At 46.6% G+C, this 21,063-nt stretch overlaps 1 protein-coding gene and 1 non-coding gene across 2 annotated transcripts; one reads left to right on the top strand and one right to left on the bottom strand.

The window, feature by feature from the left end:
• Positions 1 to 2,764: 2,764 nt before the first annotated feature.
• On the bottom strand, positions 2,765 to 16,925 carry RAB11A (RAB11A, member RAS oncogene family). Its single transcript, NM_001310342.1, is given in 5 exon segments — positions 2,765 to 2,904; positions 8,707 to 8,787; positions 9,235 to 9,428; positions 10,338 to 10,533; positions 16,886 to 16,925. Coding segments are annotated over 5 exon segments (651 nt in total).
• Positions 16,926 to 17,239: 314 nt separating this feature from the next.
• TRNAQ-CUG (transfer RNA glutamine (anticodon CUG)) lies at positions 17,240 to 17,311 on the top strand. Its single transcript has one exon. It is a non-coding gene; the product is annotated as a tRNA-Gln (tRNA).
• Positions 17,312 to 21,063: the final 3,752 nt, after the last annotated feature.

Here is a 21,063-nt window from a genome sequence, read left to right as displayed (position 1 = left end):
AACTCAGAAAGCTCATTTCAGTGCCCAAAAGCAATATTAAAATCAGTCGCCTCCTATTAGCAGAGAAGAGACACTTCAGTACGTAAGTAATGCCAATTACAGCGGAGATGATTAACCAGCAGCTTAGCAGGAGCAATGCCTGGCAGGTCAGTGTCCAGACGGAGCAGCGCCTTGCCCTGTCTGCCCAAACACAAAGGCTTTACTAGGTAAGGAGCTGCATCTGAGTACGTGCTCAATTTGATTATATTTTAGAAGTCAATATATTGTTTAGGAAGGCTTTACGAACAATTGAATGAAAACTTTGAATTCCACGTTGCAGCAGTTTGCAATTACAGAACCAGTTTTTGCAAGGCATTTCTACAGATTTCTAATTGTAAAGTTTTAATGACAATAAAGAAGAGTTCTTACTTGGTCTATCAGCACGTCCAGCCACATCACAGCTTCAGGACTTGAACGCAGCACGGGCTGTCCCGAGGCGAGGAAGCACGAGCACGCACAGCGACACCGCGTGGGGCAGGGGCCTGCAGCTGGGGTCCATGCTCCTCCAGGCTCCACTGTGCTCTCGTTTACCACAGGAGGATGCGCCGCACGTAAAGCCATGCAAAATCCACGCCTGAGTCAGGCTGTCCGACGAAGTGAATGGGAAAGGGGAGCGAAGTGAACCTCACCCTGCATTTCCAGTTGACAAATTTAGAAGCTGGCTGCCCTGGTAATTTGCTTAATTCCAAAACACCCTCCTGTCTGGCCAAAGAAAGTACTCTGAGAACAGCTCCCACAGCGAGCAGAGGCCCCATCTTACACCTCCAGCTCAGACTCCTGTGATAAGTACGAAAAAGACCCCAAAATTTCAGGCTGTTTCAGGCACCCCACTCCAGCCGAGCCACCAGCGCTGCCACGCACTCTGCAGGCATCTTCCCCCCAGGGCTGTGGGGGCACCGTGCACAGATGAGCTATATCAGCCCCCCCAAAACCACAGGCCTGCTTTGAGCAAAAGTAAATGTGTTACACGTGGTACATGGCTCTTACAGGTCCTTTTCTGGGAGCACTTCTGCTTCGGTGTCTTCTCATAGGCTGTTCCAAGAAGCTTATGAGATTCCAGTATGTAAAGCCCTGCAGGTCAAACCCCAGGTCTCCCAAAAAGTGCACCCAACACCGTACTGAGTCGTCCCCTGTAATTCTTTATTAGAATCATGGATGAATATATTTTAAATCAATCTAAAAAAATAATGAATCAAGTTACAGTACATGCATAAAATACAAAGTAATTTACAAACAGATCAAAAGAGCATCTTCAGAACTAATACCAGGAGGAGAAATGGATTAAATAAAATGAGTGACCGACTACAGCAATGCCTTCCGTGTGCCTTACACATCATGAGCACCGCAAGACAGAAAGGTTGGGTAAGAAATGCAGCTGGTAGTGCCTACCCAAATTTGGATGTTCCAAGTGGGTCATATCAGAGTTTGAGAAACGGCCCCTACAATTAGCTTCCCGTCATTGTATAAACAACTGCAGGCATTTATACAACAAACAGCTCTTAAATCCAGTAGAAATCCAGTGCCAAAAGCCCCCAAATCTTAATATTAATGGCATGTTTGGGAATAGCACAGCCTGTGTAATACGCAGTGGTTTCAGAGTGTAGCGACAGAAGGCACAGTTCATGTATCCCTGAACAAGCTAATTGAACGGATGATTTGTACTGAGCAGACTACAGAATGAATGCATCCAACGGGAAATACTCCAGATGTTTTTTTGTTAAAGATCATGTACCAAGCCATTGGAATCATTGAAAAATACTGGATGAAACAGAACTGAAAACTAAGACCAGGTTGTAGAAGTTACTGATTCATCAACTCTAGCATTTGAATATATTAACATGTGTGGCATGTACTAATCTATGTGATATGCAGTGTGACAACACCCTTCAAGTCTGTGTGCCATGAAAGGAAAAAGGCATCCTCAAATCCTGATACCACCGGCACTGTGGAGGCCAAGTCTCAGGCAACACAAAATCACGCTGCAGGTTCCAGTGTTAGAGCGACCCTCAGCCAGCCACACAGCTCGTGCTTTAGCTCGTGCTTTTCCTTACTTCACCGGAGGCACCTCACACGGAGTCCCACCAGCCTCTCCCTGGCCAGCCTCCAGCAGCTCTGCCTCACACCACAGCCTCCTTTGCAGCGGGTGCCAAACCACAAAAGCTCATTCACAGGTAGCAAGAACCCTGCTGCTTGTTTGCAAGAAATTCTCTTCCCCCCCATAATATTCTATAGAAAATCCTCAACTTGACAATCTGAAGATGTAGCCAAAAACATTTAGCTTTACATTAAAATTGCACTTCAGAGCAACAGGCATTTCATCAAGCTTTAGATGCAGTATACAACACCTTAAGACAAGGAAAGATCTCCTGCCCAGAGATATTTTCCTAGGTATCCTGACACTAATTGTTTTGCGAGGAGCAGAATAACATCTTCAAGTGCTCACTAAATGTGTCTGCGCTCTGTCTAGCAGGCATCACATTGGAAAGAGATCAGTTCGGTTCCAAACAACGTACTGAACCAAAACCGACAAGTCGGAGTTGGGAAAATACTGCAGCCACGTAGAAGCAAGAGATTTATAAACAACGAAATCAAAGTGGTTAAGACATGGAGAAATTCAGAAGTAAGCAGTAACTGAACACGAGAAAGTAACCACAAGAATTACAAATATATTTAAATCTTGGACCTGGGGAATATACACAGCCTTTTAGGAAAGAATGAACATTTCTTATATATTCTGACAGCACTGCATCTTTGGTTTGTTTTCAGTGGTTGGAGGGACATGAATGGGAACCACATTGTTGCTTGGAGACATATCATTTTCACGTCTGTCGGACATTTGCTTCTGGGAAACAATACGATAGATCTCTGGAAGATGAGAAAGAGCTCGTCATTACGCATATGCAAAACAGCACCAGAAAGTTCATGTCTGGGGAAACCAAGCATCAAACAGAGCAAAGATTCCCCATACTTTTGGGACTATATAGGTAATGCAAGGCAGCTTCCACAAGATGTTCATTATATCTTCTGTATTCATAAGTTAAAATATCTTTGTGAAACAAATTACTTCTTTTATAACTGCTTTATTCCCCTTTACATAAAAACGAAAAAAAAAAAAATTGGTGGATTCTGTATATTTACTAAGAATCAGAAGCTATGCCATCAATTCCTTGTCATCATTCTTAAGGCTCTGAGGAGACTGTGTTAGAGCAGGCCAGCTTTGGAACTGCAGAGGAGAAATATGGAGTCCAAAGAAATCCCAGCACAAATTAGAGAGCGCAGGAGAGGCACAGAAGTTTAACCTAACACGCTGCCAAGTCCACACCTGCACTGAAAGCCTTGCCCAGTTTCCTGGGATTAGTTAGTGGCCGATGGTGTGTGTTGAACATAAACTCAGAGTAGACACAAAACCACTCGCTTCAGCTGCGTATGAAAGTATGAGGTGCAAGCACTTCACCTCAGAAAGGAAATAAAGCACACCAGAAATAGAGCATGGGGAACTCACTTGCAAATTCAAGTTCTAAACCATTAAAAAAAAAAAAAGCTTGTTAAACCTCAGTTTAACAAAAAAGTTAAGTGTTTCAGTTTCAGGAAAAAAAAAGCCTACCCTGAAGTGACAACATCAGAGGAGCCCAAGAGAACGGCGTGCTGGCAGGGGACAGCAGCAGCGCCAAGAGGCTGAGCCCAGAGAGCGGGGCTGATGCCCACACCCTGTCTGCATGCTGCAGCTCCCTGCCCTGCTGGGACACTCCAGATAAGCTCAGGTCGCTGAAGAGGGTGCCTGCACTCCATCCCTGCTGCAGGGGCACTGCTCACAAATAACTGGTGAAACACGGCAAAGGTTCGAGTTCATTCAGAGGTCTGAGGTCCTTCATCAGCCGGGTAACGATGTCCCCAGCACCTTGTCTGGCCTCAGACCAAGAAAAGCTTCTTTCCCACCAGAAATTCATCATTAGTGAGTTGCCTTTGTTCCGAATTTTAATGAGCTGCTGCTTAGTGCACATCCTGACATCATTTCAGTACTGGAAATTGAGCAATCTCATGCAGAGAAGTCATCCATGCTGCCAAGGGCTGGTCACAAGCTACTTGCTTGCCTGGATGGCAACGAGACCTGGTGGCACTAAGGAGCTAAAAAGGGTTCCTGACGTACAAGGCTTGCAAACCTTACCCTTGATGCAACAAACCCTGATTTAAGCTGCTGTTACAAACAGGCTGAGTGCTCCCCAGGAAGACTAAGAGCAAGGCTGCACACATCCATGCAGCTGCTCACCACGAAGTAATTTCTCACACAGAGCCTGCACTGTATCTACGGGCTGTGCGAGGAGCTATAATCTTTGCAGGTGGTGCTGTGAGAGAACAATCTGCTGCTTGGGCCTCCAAAGAGGCAGCTCGGACTCAGAACAGGACAGCATTCAGGTCACAGATCAACCCAACAAGAGCTGCAAACATACAAGAGGATTTTCTGATGTCACCCTTCCTGATGCCCACTGTTCTTTCCAACAGTCTTCCACGTGAGCACCTTCACAGGCTGACCCTGGGGCAGGTACATGGTGGTGGAGGGAGCACAGCTGGAGGAGATCTGCTCTGCTTTCTGCAAGGTTTCTGCTCCACTTCACTGCCCCAGCTCAGGGTGAGCAGCCAGCTGACCCCCAGCTAAGCACTGCCTGTTCCTATTCAACAGCAGGAGGGTTTTGCTGCCTGTGTTACTGGAAGCTCTCTAGTAGCACGTTCAGCAGCAGCAGTTCTGTTTTCCACAGAACTTCCTAAACAAGTTCATACCAGTCCCTAACATGAGCTGTCACACGCTTCCTCCACCCCTGTGAGCAATGACTTGCCACCAGGGTGTCCTCTGCGTAATACCCTCATCTCGAAGCAAAGATCTACAGGGCTGCTCACTGAAGTCTTAAAAATAATCTTAACAGCACTGATTTCTCTGCTGATAGAGCGTCCATTCCTTCTGACTGTGGGAATGTATTTCCAGCTGATCCCCACTCCCTGACAGCCCTGCAAGGACGTTTAGCAGCAGCGCTGCTCAAATCAACTCGAAGCAGCCCCATTTATTTTTGTTGCTCACTGCCACCTCTCCCTCCTCTGTGGTTACAAACCTTTGTGCAGACACAGCGTGCTGCCCTAGATGAAAGCCTGAACGGCTAAATACTGCCTTGCCCTGGCTCAGCCGCACACTCTTTCACCACACATAGTTGTGTTGGTGTGATAGAGGAGGTGGGAACAGCTTCAACCTGCTCTTCCTGGGGCAAAATGCCCAGAGGCAAAGCCTCCACTCAAACTGGTCTGCACCAAGGAACGCCAGGCTAATGAAGACGTGCACTTTTTAATGAAGACACTACACTTTATGCTCTGCTCAGTAACTGAATGAGACCTTATTAAGAGCACATTCGGCAGAATGCATCACTGCATAATTGGTAACCATGTGAGACAGGCCTTGTGGTGTAAGAGCTGGGGAAAAAAAGGCACCGCTGTCTAGGAGGAGCTTGCCCAGTCCTTGGCTCCTCAAGCAGCCCTAGTGCTTCATTCATTTTCAGGTGTACAGAGCTAACGAGAGGAAATCCCTACATTTCTTACTGTTAACACTCTGTGATGGTGTTTCCTTGGAGATGGGATTCCTTCGAGATGAAACCACGGCAGAACGCGCTGTGGGAACAGAGGCAGCACTGAGCGAGGCAGGGAGCGGAGGCTGCCTCGGGTTTACTTTAAGGATGCTTTATCCTGCTGTGAATGCTCAGAGGGGATGGGATTATAACACCAGTCTCTCTCGTTTGCCAGATAATACAAAGCAGCTTTGTGCACACAGGAATCAGCCCCTGAAGTCTAGACATCTCACAAGAGTGGAACTTGGACAGGGACCATTACCCTAAGCCACAGAGGAAAAGGTCCCCAAAACCTCACATGGTATGCACAAATCTAGCGGGCTTCCTGTCTCAACAGATACACCACCTGCCAAGAATCCCTTATAACACAGTGAGAGGAAAAAAAAGCTTTCTTCCCCTGCTTCCACCCGTAGCAGGAGACCACACTCACTCAGGCTGTGCTAATTATGATGGATTCATGTTTCCTGCACCCAGAACCATCTATTCAAGGTGGCTTCATGTGAGAATCTAGGCATGAATATGCTTAACAGGGACCTGCTACACCTCCAGGGGAAGGACTCTAACAAGTTTCCTTCAGTGTCCCAACCAGACCAGCTTCACTAGGGCTGGAGAAGAAAGGAGTTTCACTACAGACCCCAATCACACCACCCTGTCCGGGAAAGATGTAAGAGCTGTGTGAAAGGCATCACGAGCAGCCTAGGATGTCTCTGCGGTGCTGTTCCCAGCAGAGCAAGTACTAGCAGAGCTGGTACAGCAGCATGCCCTGCCCCTTCTTCTGTCAACCTCCTCCACTTGCAGCCTGTGGCAAAGCCTGCTGGCTTTATCAACTTCCTTCTTCAAAGGAGAGCATTCCACCCTCCAGCACTACGCTTAGAGGCAACCTTGCCAAACACAGACAGGCTATCCATGATTCTGCAGGGTCACTCTGAAAACCACATTCCTCGGATGACTGCTCCCCTCTTTCCTTCAAAGCAAATCATTAACAGAAAAAGCCAGCTGTGAAGTGTTATCGAGAAGTTTACTGGCAGAACATTCGTCCTTTGCATGCCAGTCACAGCAGAGATGGAGGCAACCTGCTGCTAATGCATTATTTACTTCATCTTTATCTCCCTGAAACAGGAGCTGGTGTCTGGAGTGAGCCACATGCCCACTAATCAGCAGAAGCATTTCTTCCAGCACAGTTGAACCAGCCCCTCCTGAACAAGGATTCTGTCCGCATGCCCAAGAGCTCTTTCCCCAAAACGCTGTCACAGCAACACGCAGGGAGCACTGACGTTTGTGGAAAAGCAACAGCTCCAACAATCTGTCAGAGTCCGCTGAGGTCTAGTTTTAATCCCTTGCTCTCCCATTACAGCCTGCTCTCCCTTACAGAAAAATTAAACCAGAAAAAAAATCAAACCTTGGCTAATTAGAATCCAAAATAACTTCTGGAATAAAAGGTGCCATTGGAAGCATGTGAGGAGAGATAAAGAAACAGCCTAGCCTGTGCCCAAGAGGTAAACTGCTTCCCCATGGCAACAGCAGTATGTCATATCTGAGTGTCACACAGTTCTGCAGAAACAAGGCAGCAGCCCAGGGCATGCAGCAAACTTCCCTCTTCTTCAGCCATCGCTGTTAGGGAACAGAGCAGTCCACGAGGAGACCGGGGGCAGCTGGATGATCAGTTTATATTGCGTATGACAGCCTGACAGCCACCTTGGGAGGGGATAAATGTCTGATGTATTTCCAGATTTGTTTTTATTAGTGCTGGTGCTGAACAGGCATGAAAGTTAAATAACTAATCTTTACCCAAGAGCCCTGATCCCCCCTGAAAGCTCTAAGAGCAGGCAGCGAGGCTGCTCTATACTACACACAGCACGTTTAGCCAGAACCTGACCTCACAGTTCAGTGTAGGTGCCCCTGAGAGGAGAGGGAGTAACAAGGATACGCTTAAAGAAAGAAGTTTGGGGTTTTAGCAGTTACAAGCAAGCAGTAAAGATGTGCTTCTCCTGAAATATCCATGCCTGAATTCACAAGCAATTTTGACACAATTGACTTTACATAGAGGAATAAAACAGTAAAACCATCAGGCATCACATTCAGCCACTCCTTTGTCGCCCACCCTCTTACGGCATCATTACTGAGTCATGAGGAAGTAAATGTATAAACATAACTGCTCTTTTTTCAGAAATTGTGCAAAGTTGAATTACAACCGAATGATTAGACTGAAGTTAAAAGGGAACCACATGGGTTGGCTAAAGAGGAAACTAACTCAAGCTCTAATCCCACCACGGCGTGAAAGCAGTGAGATGACACATCCCTATGCACTGTTTGTCTGTCTGACATTGACACATTTACATTTTTTGTTAGTATATAGCCAGGAACACCACTGTTTAGGAACCCACTGTAAAAACAGAAAAGAACCAGAACCCTATTACAATTAAGGGTAGGGAAAAAAAACACAGATGGATACAGGAAGAAAGCATGTAGCAGGAAATACTCCAACTGCCTATGAATTCTCTCTCATCACTGCTAAAGAATTTCAGACAACTCAGAAAAAATGCTTTGTATTTTTATTACAGCAGTAACTTCCTAGCTGCCTCCTCCCCTGCATGTTCCATTATAGCTAACTAATTCGTTATGGTACGTTTTCAAAAGTCTCAATTACCTGCCAAAATGAAAAAAAACCACTAATCTAACTACATGAACAAAACTACAACACAACCAGGTGCCAATGCCACAGAAGGGAGATGTTTTGCCTATCAAATAGAGGGTTTAAAGAAAAAGGAAGTACTTGATCCACAGAGCATAAAGACTGTAGCACTCACTGCCACTGCATACTACAAAGGTCGAAAGTCCAGCCAGGACCATTAAAGGCAGTGACAGTGACTATCCTGTGCTCAGGAGTCACAGATGAGCAGTGCTGCTCAAAGGAAGGACCAAATGGATTCCAAACGTAATGGTTGTGAAGGGCGATTAAATACAATTTTAAACATTTTATAGGCAAAGAACTGCCTATTTTATCATATCTGAGCAGTGTCCTGCCCTTCCTCCTCAAAACAGAAAGCAATGGATGACTCACCTGTCAGAATAGTCTGGAAAGCTGCTTCCACATTTGTAGAGTCTAAAGCAGATGTCTCAATAAATGACAAACCATTCTTCTCTGTGTGGACAGAAACATTATAATTAGAGGAGTGCAGAACATTTATCTCCCATCTGGAAGAACTTCTGTACAAGCCAATGTGTGTGGTGCTGCTGATGAGATGCACGGATACCAAAAAAAGTAAAAGTTGTGGTGTTTTCCCCTTACGTGGTATGAGAGCAGCGCCACCCAACAGCAACAACAATTTACACTCAGCCTCAGGCACAGGGATGAGTGCTGCACTGCTTTTAGGCATATCCTGATGCATCACTGGAAGTGAGAATTTAGTGCACCTTCAAGAAATATGCAGGGAAACTTCCTGGATCTTGTTTTAACCTCGTCAAATTACTCCACCTCCCAGTATGTTGTGGCAGCTTATTTAGCAGGGCTAGCTGTATCGGGGGAATACATGTCTACCTGCAGGCAGACATCCTCACTCACCCAGAAATTTATTTTGATTTCACCAACCTGCAAAAGCTCTGGCTTCATCTGTAGGGACTGCTCTCAGGTGGCGCAAGTCACTCTTGTTTCCCACCAGCATGATCACAATATTGCTGTCAGCGTGGTCTCTCAGCTCCTTCAGCCATCGCTCCACGTTCTCATAGGTGAGGTGCTTCGCGATGTCGTACACCAGTAAGGCCCCTACAGCACCTCGATAGTACCTGCGGGCAAAGAGATGCATTAGAGAACCTGCAAAGAACATCATGATTAAAAGTGACAAGTTAATAATAGCTACACCCCTTACTGCACAGACAGCTATATAAAAAATATCTAAGCATGATACGTGGGACTTGAAGCAGTGGAAGTAAAGCATCCTGATTAGGGTATGCCACAGAACCACCTGAGCAGCCAGGACAGCTCAGAGTCTGGTGGGGAACCCTGCACCCCATGCTTCTGGGGGGAACCCTGCACCCCAAAATTAAGCCCTGGGTTCTGCAAGGAGCTCCTGTCACCTTCAGCCTCTGACCCACTCCTGGAAAAGTCTTCCCCACCCACCATTGTGGGTGCAGTACGGGCACAGCCCAGGGCGACAGGAAGACTTAAGAGTGACTCACAGGATCATAAAAATATCAGCCTGATCTAGTCCCTTTATGAATGGCCCCAGCTGGTCCGCTTTCAGACCAGAGAGGCAGTTACACAGAAAAGAAGCAGGTTGTGTTCTCCCATCCCACAATTACCTTCAGCTTTACTTAAATCCAGCTTTTGCTATGCTGTTTTTTCAATTAAATAAGCACGTAAAGCGAGCAGTATGTCTGGTCATAGGTTACCACTGATAAAACCTCCACAATTACAGCTGTTACTTTATCAATGGCTTGCATTTAAATTAACCTAGAATGCTTTCAGAGATTCAAAATGCCCCCAGTAACCTATCAGTGCAGCACTGAGAGGTAGATCAGCTTTGTGCAGAGCCCTACTTCTGGACAGAAAAATATTCGAGCTTCCTTCCCCCACACGTTGAGGATATTACATGACAAAATAAAAACATTTGTACGTGTTTGAGGAATTAGAAGGGCCTAATGTCGACCCTTCTGAGCAACAGCTTCTCTTCAGCTGCACAGGCTGCCACTTACGCGGATGTTATAGCGCGGTATCGCTCCTGCCCTGCTGTGTCCCATATCTGAGCCTTGATCGTCTTCCCATCAACTTGAATGCTTCTTGTTGCAAACTCTACTCCAATGGTGCTTTTGCTCTCCAAGTTAAACTCATTGCGAGTGAATCGAGACAGGAGGTTACTCTTGCCTACTCCAGAGTCTCCAATGAGCACAACTACAAGAAAGAAATGACATCAGAATTAGATTCCAGGTGTACACCATCTATTGACAATCACCTACAATGAGCACATTCATTTTCCAGAACAAAGAAAGAAGGAAGAAGAATAGCAAAGCCACCCCTCTTGTCACAGGTCTATTGTCCAAGCCCTGAGATTTCCAGAGAACCAGAGCTGCCACATTCACCAGCATGCTGAACAGACTTCAGACTTGACTTTTAGTAGTTACATTTCAATCTCCTTTGCATTGAATCATATACCTCCTCCAGGAGAACTACACATGGCAGTCAAAAAAAGTACAAAAGTCCCTTCCCAGCTGGCCTTGACTCATCACAGTGCTGAGTGAACTAAGAGGAAGGATGCAGCCATGCTTGACGAGAGGTTGACAGAAGGTGTAAAGTCCAGTTGGGACAGGAAGAAAAGCATCACGAGGATTCCTCGCACCCCTCCCATGGTGCTGAGCTGGAAGGGACGAGCTTGAGCCCAACCTGAAACCCGCTACCAAGACGCAGGAATTTCAGCCAGGCCTGAGCTGTGTCCCACCCTGAGTCACACCAGCAGCAGCTCCTCTGGGTGACCTTCAGATAAGGTACTGAGCAGATAACAGAAGGAAACAGAGGACAAAGAGGATGAGTAAGACCCTCGAGAAGCAAGGCTGATAACCTTTGTGCTCTGCAGTGCACCAGGCGAGCACAAGCAAAACAGTCGACACTTGGGTGACAAAAAAAGAGCATGGAGGTGCTTGTTTTGAGAAAACAAACACTTGCTCAGTAACATACATCATTTAAACTTGCAACACAGTGTTAAATATGCTGTGTGATACAACAGAGGAATGAGTCCACTGATGTGAGGAGTGAGTCTCAGTCTAGCAGCACAAACCCTCGCATCTTTTGCTGCATCACACAGCAGACACCACCTTCTATTTAAATAATGCACAACAGCTCTGACAAATGGGATTTTCCCTGACTGTAAGAGCCGAGAAGCACCTTTTAAAAACCCCCCCTCCATCAAATGAAAACTGCAGCAAACGCTAGCTTCAAATAGTCTTTTAGAGAATACCTCATCAAAACAAACATCTTCCCAGCTTCCCCTGCCAGCTGACTCAGCAAGCAGCCAGCCAAGCTACAGAAGCTACACAAAGCACAGCGGCCCTGTTAACCACTTCTGTTTACGAGGATCACAGGCAGGTAGGTGGCACGCACCTGGACCGAATGCAAGTAAGACTCCACTCTCCTAAAGGACAGGTCAGCACAGTTTGGTGGCAGCAAACAGCTTTGCTGGCACAGAGGATGCCAGGCGGTAATAAACTTCATGCAGGGGACGAGACACCCAATTATATCATCACCGCCTGGCAAGCTGCCACAGTTTTCCCTCTTTCGCCAGCAAACAAGATCTTCAGAACTCCTGTGGCAGGTTCAGGTTTTAGATGACATCACGTTTGCAGTCGCTGGGACGCGTTACGAGCAGCAAGTTCCTGGGAGGCTCGAGTCGCTCAGTCCCACGGTCACCCCTGTTAGCTGTGCCAGGGGCTGAAAGCTTCTCTACACGAAGAAAGCAATCCACACACATCATCTCGTTTCTCCCAGCAGGCTGCATCATACGCCTGCTAAGTATTACCCTCAAGTATTTTCGTTGCTCAGTGCATATTTCAAAGCAGAGCTCTCAGCCATTCAAAAATAGACTGGTCCTTTTAATTCCTCTACCAAGTTTTTTTTTTTCCTCACCTTGTCTGAATCCCACGCTGCTTATGTTCTGAACGGCTTCCAGCACCAGATTAATATGTCCCAATTAAAAGGGGGAAATATTTCACTTTCCTCCTTGAAGCCAGCTATTTCCTCTACTTAATTGGGCCACTGCAGCTCGTCTCGAGCACGGACACGGGAACAGCTTGCAGTGTCAGCGGGCTGCTAGGACTCCTCACACTTTCTGTATTTCTGCCAGTCCAGAGAACACCACTCTCTGAATATAATTATGAGCTGAAACAGCTTTAACAGTCACCCAAATTGTATTAGTTTTCATTTTGCTTTTCTTACCAAACCACCTCAGTCTGGTATTTCATACTCTGCTGTATTCCCGTGTCCCATATTCTCAGCACAGCGATGCAGAAGGAGTGGCTGAGTCCCCCTCTGACCATCCCAGGCAAATAGTTCCTGGGAGAGAACCGACGGTATCTAGTTCCACCTTAAAGCTAATTGTTCCTGCACATGCACTTTTACTGGGCTTCTCTTCCAGAAACTCACTCCTAATGGTTAGAAATTGCCTTCTAATTTTCAGAAGAAATTAGTGGTCAGCTGATAGCGGTGTTCATGTGCCAGCATTGTCCATTAGCTTATTAGTTTCTTCTCCCAGTGGTGTTTACACTGTTCTGGGTATTTAGAGAAAGCAACCACATCTCCTCAGTCTTGTTCTACCACCTAAGTGAGCCAACCTCTCCAGTGTTTCCTTACAGACTGCCCATTTTCCGCAGACGCCCCCCATAAAAGTCCTTTAATTTCTCTCCCAAGCAGCAAGGACTGCATCCAGCGTTCTAGGTGAGATCTCATTGCTGACGCATATGAGGATTTTAATATTTCTGTCCCTAACAGAAACATCTCGCGCTGGAATTAACGCTTCCTGTGAGTCCCCAGGCACAAAACCTCACACTGTGAATCCTGTCTCACTGGGGGAACTGCTGTCCTTCCTCATCATCGAGCAGGTCTTCCAGTAGCACACTCCAGCTTTCTTCTGTACCCCTCAGCTTTGCACCACCAGCACATTCCTTCTTCTTCACTACACCAGCACTGGAAGGACTTACTCACCCTCTTCACCACGTGCAACAACGCACCTTAACACAATGCACTTAATGAGCTAACTCAGCACTGGAGAGGTTTAAGACAAGTATTTGGTGGACAAAAAGAACATCATGAAGTCCATGCAACTGCATGAATTTCATTCTGTAATTCCAGTTTTATTTCTGCAGAAGGCCAAAATAAGAACTCCACTTCGTAAGCTGCTTGAGAAGCAATTTATAGACTTATTAATTTTTCACAAACATTCCAGCACTCTCAATTTTTATTTCTGATAAAACTCTAATTTAATTAAAGTGTTTTCTGAGAATTTCAACTAGCTCACAAAGTATGTAGTTGACAAGCTCATCAGGTTGAAAATAGAAATCCCAGCACTACCAGCTCACATTGTGAAACAACCTTTACCGCAGACAAGCGGCACGTTACACAATTTAAGCCATGCAGACTAGCACTACGGGATTACTATGTCTGAAAACTCTTTTATCTGCACTGAACTCGGCTATAAAGCAGCATACAAATTAAGAGCCTGTACGCATTTCCATGACACCCACAAGAACCTGCTGAACACCTCTTCCAGCCCACGTAAATTGGGGTTTAAAGGAAACGTGCAGAAGATGACCTGATTGCACATCTTCTGGGCAGCTGGCAACAAACCTAACATGACCATACCTAATATCCATCGTCCTCCTCACCTGCACCTTCTGCTTCATCCACCCATTTCGTGTCCCAGAGAACTTTGGGGTAGGGCTCATTCACCTCCTGTACTTACTGCACACAATGCTCCAAGCACGACTGCAGTAACAGGGATAAGCAGGCGGGTTTGTTAGAGCACAAAAGGGCTTCCACATCTGGCAGAGTGACAGGCATAAACCCGTACCTGCCATGCAACGGTTTTCTTTACTGATTTCTATAAACAAAGCACAAAGAAAAAAGGCATTGTCTGAAAGCCAGACCAACAGGTCTGCCCGGCTTCAGTTTCCTTCAGCAAAGGAAAAAGGTGGAGGAATGAACCTGACACAGAGCAGGAAGCTGAACGAGCAGTTTCTCTAACAGTCAGCTGAATGTCACTGCAAGGCAGGTCTGCGTTCGGAAACGAGGAGGCTGACCCCAAATCCAAAGTTCCAGATGGTCAGGACACAAACCTAATCCTCTCGAGCTTTGTCCACAAAAAACACAGAAGACTTTTTCTACAAGCACTGTAGAAAACTAGTTAACTTTTGTTAACTACTTATCAACTTTAAGTCAGTCTGCCACTTGAATTAAACAGAGCTAAAAGTTTCTGCATGTAAGCCAGGTTAAATTATTAATTTACATCTTTACGTCACCATTATTTTTTCCTCCCATTAAAATTAGAGCAAGAGTCCCACAAAGGGGACTTCCAGACTTTCTGCTTCCTGAAGTGCAGTTCTGGGAACAGTAGGCACTGCTCCCTCAGCTGAACCCCAAAAGTATAGGGGAATACAAAGATCTGCACAGCTGGACAAGAAGAATTTACCTTACTAACTTTTTTTTTTTTTTTTAAGCTAGGCCTACCAGGCATTAACATACACTAAAGCATTGCATGGAGTCAGGCGAGGGGCAGCTTGTGACAGGCACCGAGACCCAACTGTGCAGGGCACAGGGGGCTGCGATTCCAGCCGCCAGCAGATTTAGACACAACGCTGTTGGCAGTGGCTGACGGGACAAGAACAGGGGTCCTGCACAAACAGCCCAGCAGCAGTTTAGCTCAAGGACAGTAAGAGGCAGCTGGACCAGAGAATACTGCCCTGTTACTTTAGAGCACCTCAAAGCCCTGGTGAACTCAGTCCCACCATGTCCCTCTAGGTCACGAACCCAGAAGAACTGGGACTGGATTAGGTGTCCAGACAGCCCAACACCCAGCCCAAGGGGCAGGACTGGTGCTGAGAAGCCCTGTGTGGAACAGAAAAGATCAGGGTGGCACTAAGCTTTGGCCCAGCAGCCCTCACCTCCAAATGAGGAAAATTAAAGCCACGAGCAATATGGGTAAATAGGGAAAGAACATCTATCGTTTGTTGTAGTTCCACATCAGCTCAATAAAAGGGATGTGAGCCCATAAGATCTCTTCTGATTATTCAGATGCCCTTTTGCATCTTTTTAATTCCACAATGTCCCTTCAGAATGGGTACGCCTGTGCTGCCTACATTTCCCCTCAGGAGGCTCAAACGTTTGCTTAGCATTCCCCTTGAGTTCTCATTTCTTCGTTCAAGAGGATTTTTTTTTTTTTCCTTTTTTTTTTTTTTTTTAAAACCTACCACTGGTGTTTTTGGACAGTGCCTGGTGACGAGACAGCTCAATACCACAACAATTCCCAGCTCATTCCAGAGCAAGGACGCTTTGTTTTAAACAACCTCCGCTTTTGGACAGTTACAACTGTTTCCACAATTTGTGCAACTCCGCGTTTGCTGATGTTATTTCAGCTGCCAAATGAATTCCAGTTCAGAGATGCTGCACGAACTTCCTGCGGTCTGCTTTAACTTTGGAAAACCTGAATCACTCCTATCTTCATGGCACCATTTCCCTAGCATCCTCTGTGCTCCCAACAGCTTCCATAAACTATTCTACATGGTAAAAACCTTTCAGGGTGGCAACCAATTAACCTAGCTTGGAATTTTTCTATACAAATGAATCCCAACTTTATTATTTCACAGTTATATACATAAGCAATCTAATAAAAGATAGCACCTCTCCCAAAAAGTTCCACATCACTGATATTTCCTCACAGCTAGAACAATAACTTACACAATCCTGTCAGGATATGGAGTGCTTTTGATAATTTGCACACAGGCCTGTAAAAGAAGTTGTTTGATGTGACTGAATTTGCGATCAGCAGGGCCTTTGCCAACGCTGCAAGGTGAGAAATGAGGCATTTCTTGGTACCTCTTGACCTGATCCCAATACCAGTATAGAAAACTGATCTGTAGTTAGTAATAACACCAATTTCCACATGGAAATTGGAGAAGACAGATGGCAAAAAATGTAATTCTTCAAAGCCATTAAAAGAACTTAATGGTACCGAGAAGATCACTGCTGTTCTGTACGATCCCTGTTAGCAGCAGGCTCTCTTTTTATTTTTAAGAAACATTTGGACTGTGCTCCCAGTCAGCAGCCTGAATTTTTGGGTAGGCCTGTGTGGAGCCAGGCGCTGGGCTCCATGATCCTCGTGGGCGCCCACCAACTCGGGATATTCTACCATTCTAGCATATATGACGCAATATTTTTGATAATTTGCCCATAGGTGTGTAAAAGAAGTTGTGTGACGTGACTACATTCGCGACCAGCACGGCCTCCGCCAACGCCTCAAGACGACCAAATTCCTGGGTGCCTCCCGACATGATCCCAACGCCACCACAAACGCCCGATCTGCGGTTAGCAACATCGCCATTTTCCACACGGAAAATCGAGGAATCGCGGTTTTTGATGCCTGTTTTCCTCAGGCCACAGCCCCACAGCCCCACACCCGCACCCCCCGCACCCCACAGCCCCACAGCCGCCGGTACCACAGCGGGAGCCCCCCGGTCGGGGCAGGGGCCGTGCCGGGCGGTACCTTTGAAGAGGTAATCGTACTCGTCGTCGCGGGTGCCCATGGTGAGGACGCCGAAAGCCGGGGACGGGCAGCGGGAGCCGGGCCCCTCCCTGCAGCCTCTTCCGTGCCTCTGCGCCCTCCCACAGCCGGCTCCTTCCGGAGCAGCCCCGAGCACTTCCAGGCCGCTTCTCCCTGCCCCGCCCGGCTTGAAAGGGGCGGTGAGGGGAGCTGTGAGGTGCCACGGCTCGACCCGGTTGAGGCAGGGCGCTGAGGGGCAGCCCCGGGCTCGCCTCACAGCCGGGGGCAGCGGGAGGGAGCGGGCGGCGGGTGCTGGGGAAGAACTAAGGGGCAGCCCGCGCGGGGAGTCGCCACAGCGGTTCCATGGTGTAATGGTTAGCACTCTGGACTCTGAATCCAGCGATCCGAGTTCAAATCTCGGTGGAACCTGAGGTGTTCTTTTTTTTCCCCCCCCCAGATTCTTTTGTGTGCCGTAACAATGGGCACGACGCTGCTTTCTCCGCTCCGTTGTGGGCTTCTGAAGGAATGCACGCAGCTCATGACTTCTTGTGGTTGAATCTTTTACCCATCCAAGGCATGGGCACCATCCTCCCGCCATCGTGGGCCAGTGGCAGCACCACAGGGGCTTCCTTCCACAGGGAGAAGGCCCCAGCGTGGTCTGCAGCCCCACCAAAACTGGGGTGGGTTAGCAAAATCCTCCAGGTCTCACAGCTTTGTCCACACCCAGGGCAAGAGCAGTGCTCAAAGCCAACAGCACTCGATATGGAGGCGTCTCTTGTGTATGAGGAATCAGCAAGCTCGTTGGGTTCATGAGGCACAAAACATTGCCTCAGGGACCATGCAGAGGTGGCAGCAGGTGAAACACTGGTCTGAGACATCTGAAGAGGTAAGACTTGATGATTTGTCTGTGGCACAGTCAAAGGTGAACATGGAAAAATATAGCAAAGTTAACCTCTGAAGGAGGCGGAAGCAGAAAGAGTAAAAGACTATATGTACATATATCTGCATTTAGGTGGGGTCATCTGAAGACAAATCAGTCCTGCCCCAGGGCAACTTGAAGAGGAAGGGTTTGCTCCCTCATGGTTTGCACTAGGATAGCCAGTTTTCTTCCCATTCCAGCACCCAGAGGAACAAAGGCCCCCGGCCCACCATGGCCCTGCTGCCCGCTGGCTTCTCCGTCCTCAGAGCCAGTACCCCTCGTCTGCCCTGCGCCAGGAGAGATGTCATCTTTGTTGTCAGCTTCCACTGGCACAGGCTGGAGGCCTAAATAGAAAGGATAAAAATAACAGTGGTGCCCAGATGATTAAACCAAGGCCTTTAGACCTCACTTTGTTTCCAGCGGCTTGCCGCGAGCAGCGGCAGTATGTTAGCCATCTCGGCAGCCAGTGGCCATGTTGTCATTTCTGTGTGAGGAAAGAAACCCCCAGGCACCCGCGGCAGCGCTGTGCATCAGTTACCGTCTGCTGGGATGATAATGAGCCATAACCTGATCCTTTCCACTTAAAAATGCTTCACGCTGCCTCAGAGCTTCCGAGTGAAGAAAACAAGACACTCATAACAAAGATACACAGGGTGCAACCGAATCCCCACTCAGACATCAGAGAACTTAGGAAGGAACATCACGGACTGTGCTCACCCCTTGTGCTACCACAGGCCTCCGGCGAGTCCCCAGCAGATCCTGCACGGCTTGGATCAATCCTTTTTATCTCCAGGTGAACTCCCCAAATCTAGAACACCCAAATCTGGTGAATACCCAAAAGCTAGAGTCTGAAAGTGCTGCTCCTGCTTCTGCCACTTTCAGAGGTTACTCTGCTGCACTGAGTTGTGCACTGAGATGTGTAAAGGCTGGGGTATATTTATAGCTGTGTAGTTAAAAGTTTCCATCTCACATCCTATTTGCGGTCCTCTATTGAACTTTGTCATTAACAAACATGACTTTTTCAAGCCTAGTTTTACCCTCCAGAAATGCTACTAGTTTCAAGTAATATTTAAATAACACAGATTAACTATTTTTAGTTATCCTTTTGTAAAAGTTGCTCTCACTTTTGTGTTTGGGGTTTTGTTTGTCATATGGGAGCTGGGAAACAGCCTTTATTTACGTTTTTCATATGTGTAAGTACTACTTCCTCTTGCACCAAATTGCAGATGTTCCTTAGCTGGAACTGTTTCATCCTACATGAGGACAATGTGTCTTCTGGCTGAACTGAAAATCATGATCCCTACATTGCTCTACAGTTATCACTCGTTGAACTTAAGACATTAAGAAGCAGAGACATTTATTTGCGCACCATGTAGCACAGAAATTTCCACGGATTGCCATGTATATGAGCAGCAGCAGGGGCTATTTCCAGCGAAGACGGGTTAATGCATTTGATTGTTTTGATTAAATGTGTTCTTCACAAGGCTGAGAGGCAAAACTGAAACAGCAGAAGGAAATATAGATCCAAACAGCAGTCAGTTGACAGCAGTGCATGAGGTTAAAGGCTTATATTCTTCTGAGCCCTAGGTTAATTTTGTTCCTGCTCAGGCAAGCCCCAGATGAGAATATACAAACCCTCAGGAAATGTCATTGTCAGCGAAGACAGTTTCTGGCTGCTCTGCTCTTTCTTTGTGCCCCCCTCCTGAATCATGCCGCTGCTGTTATGGGATGGTCTGGGACACCTCCTGCACAGCTGAAACATGGCCAAAAAGCAGAGGTCAGGCCTGAAATAACATAGGACTATGTGCTCTGGGACTGACAGCTTTTAATGTGAGAAAAGTCATTCAGCACTGGCATTTCTGCTGCATTAATTGCCATTAGTGTCATCCTTGCGGGAACACTAAATTCATTGCAAACCTTGAATTAGCGCTCTCTCATAATTCTTCAGTTTGTGCTTGGACACGACCATTTGTAGAGGCAGCACATTCCAAGGAACTGGAGCAGAGACAAGGAATGATACTTGGATGCTCAATTTAACAAAAAGAAGCAGAGGTCATACTCATAACTGTGTATTTCCAGTTCTGTTCTGGAAATTCATAGAGCCGCTGCCAAAAGTCCCAAGCTTTTGCCTCGGCAGCACCGTTAACATGCAGATGTGTGCTGGGCTATCAACTCAGAGCTGCTCAGCCCCAGGCACTGAGCATCAGGCTCCTTCCGTACAACCTCACTTCATCCTCCCATTTCTCTCCTGTAACCAGCTCCTGAGAGAAATCCTGGGTGAATAAAAGTAAGGCAAATCTAACCACCATCTTCAGTACTTGTAGCGTTCCCATGAGGTCATGGTTTCTCTGCAGAAAACACCAGTTGGATTTGCTATGGAAAGAGAAGAAAAAGAAACAAGAATGGATAGCATTTGCTGCTAGTGCCATCTCTTCTGGCTCTGTCTTCCCCACGTGCAGTTTGCAAAGCCCATCACTTTGCAAAACGCAGCGAAAGATTTGGAGTTGGAAGTTGCAGTGTCTCAGACCTGTCCTTGAATGGCTGTTGACCCACATTCCCATTTCTCAGATGAAAGGAGCCACTGGCTTCCCAGGGCAGAAGGCAGGAAGGACAAAAGCAAAGCCCCACAACCTACTCTGTTCTATCAGAGGAGAAATATTTCCTGAGGGGAAAATCCAATCAATACTTTGCAATTTTCTAACAAGCCATGAATCATTGCAATTATTCAGAGATAATTCAAGCTTTCCAATCCAGCTGCTAAATTAGAGAAAAGCAGACTCTTAGCACTCACTACCCTTAGCTTGACATGTCAGTCTGAAAAACAAACTTCAAACGTAAAATAGATCAACAGAAGTAATAAGAAGAAAACTCTTTAAAAAAACTCTGGACAAAATTAAAGGGTTTGTGATGTACAAGGAGTTCTATTTTTCTGGTAATTCTATGCCAGCAGTAGTAGCAATAAAAATGTGTGGAGTTGATTTTTCTGATGATAATTACTTGAATTCCAGTACACGCTGTATTATTTATTTTTTTTTGTAGTTCTACAGCTCATATTAATAGAAATGGACCAAATCAAAAATATTTCCTATAAGTCAGCCCTTTCTTTCCTAACCTTGGAGTTGGAATAACAAAGGATCTGGAGCTGAATGTCAACCTATTCAAAGTCAAACCTCATCCTGGTTTAGCTGTTCTCCAGGGATCCGTATGGCACTGAAGAAAGAGTGGGAAGGGAGCAGCTCTAGAAAAATTATCATTCTGGAAG

The sequence above is a fragment of the Anas platyrhynchos genome, chromosome 11 (assembly GCF_047663525.1).
Source record: "Anas platyrhynchos isolate ZD024472 breed Pekin duck chromosome 11, IASCAAS_PekinDuck_T2T, whole genome shotgun sequence".
Classification (NCBI taxonomy): domain Eukaryota; kingdom Metazoa; phylum Chordata; class Aves; order Anseriformes; family Anatidae; genus Anas; species Anas platyrhynchos.
This window is presented reverse-complemented; position numbering and strand designations above follow the sequence as displayed.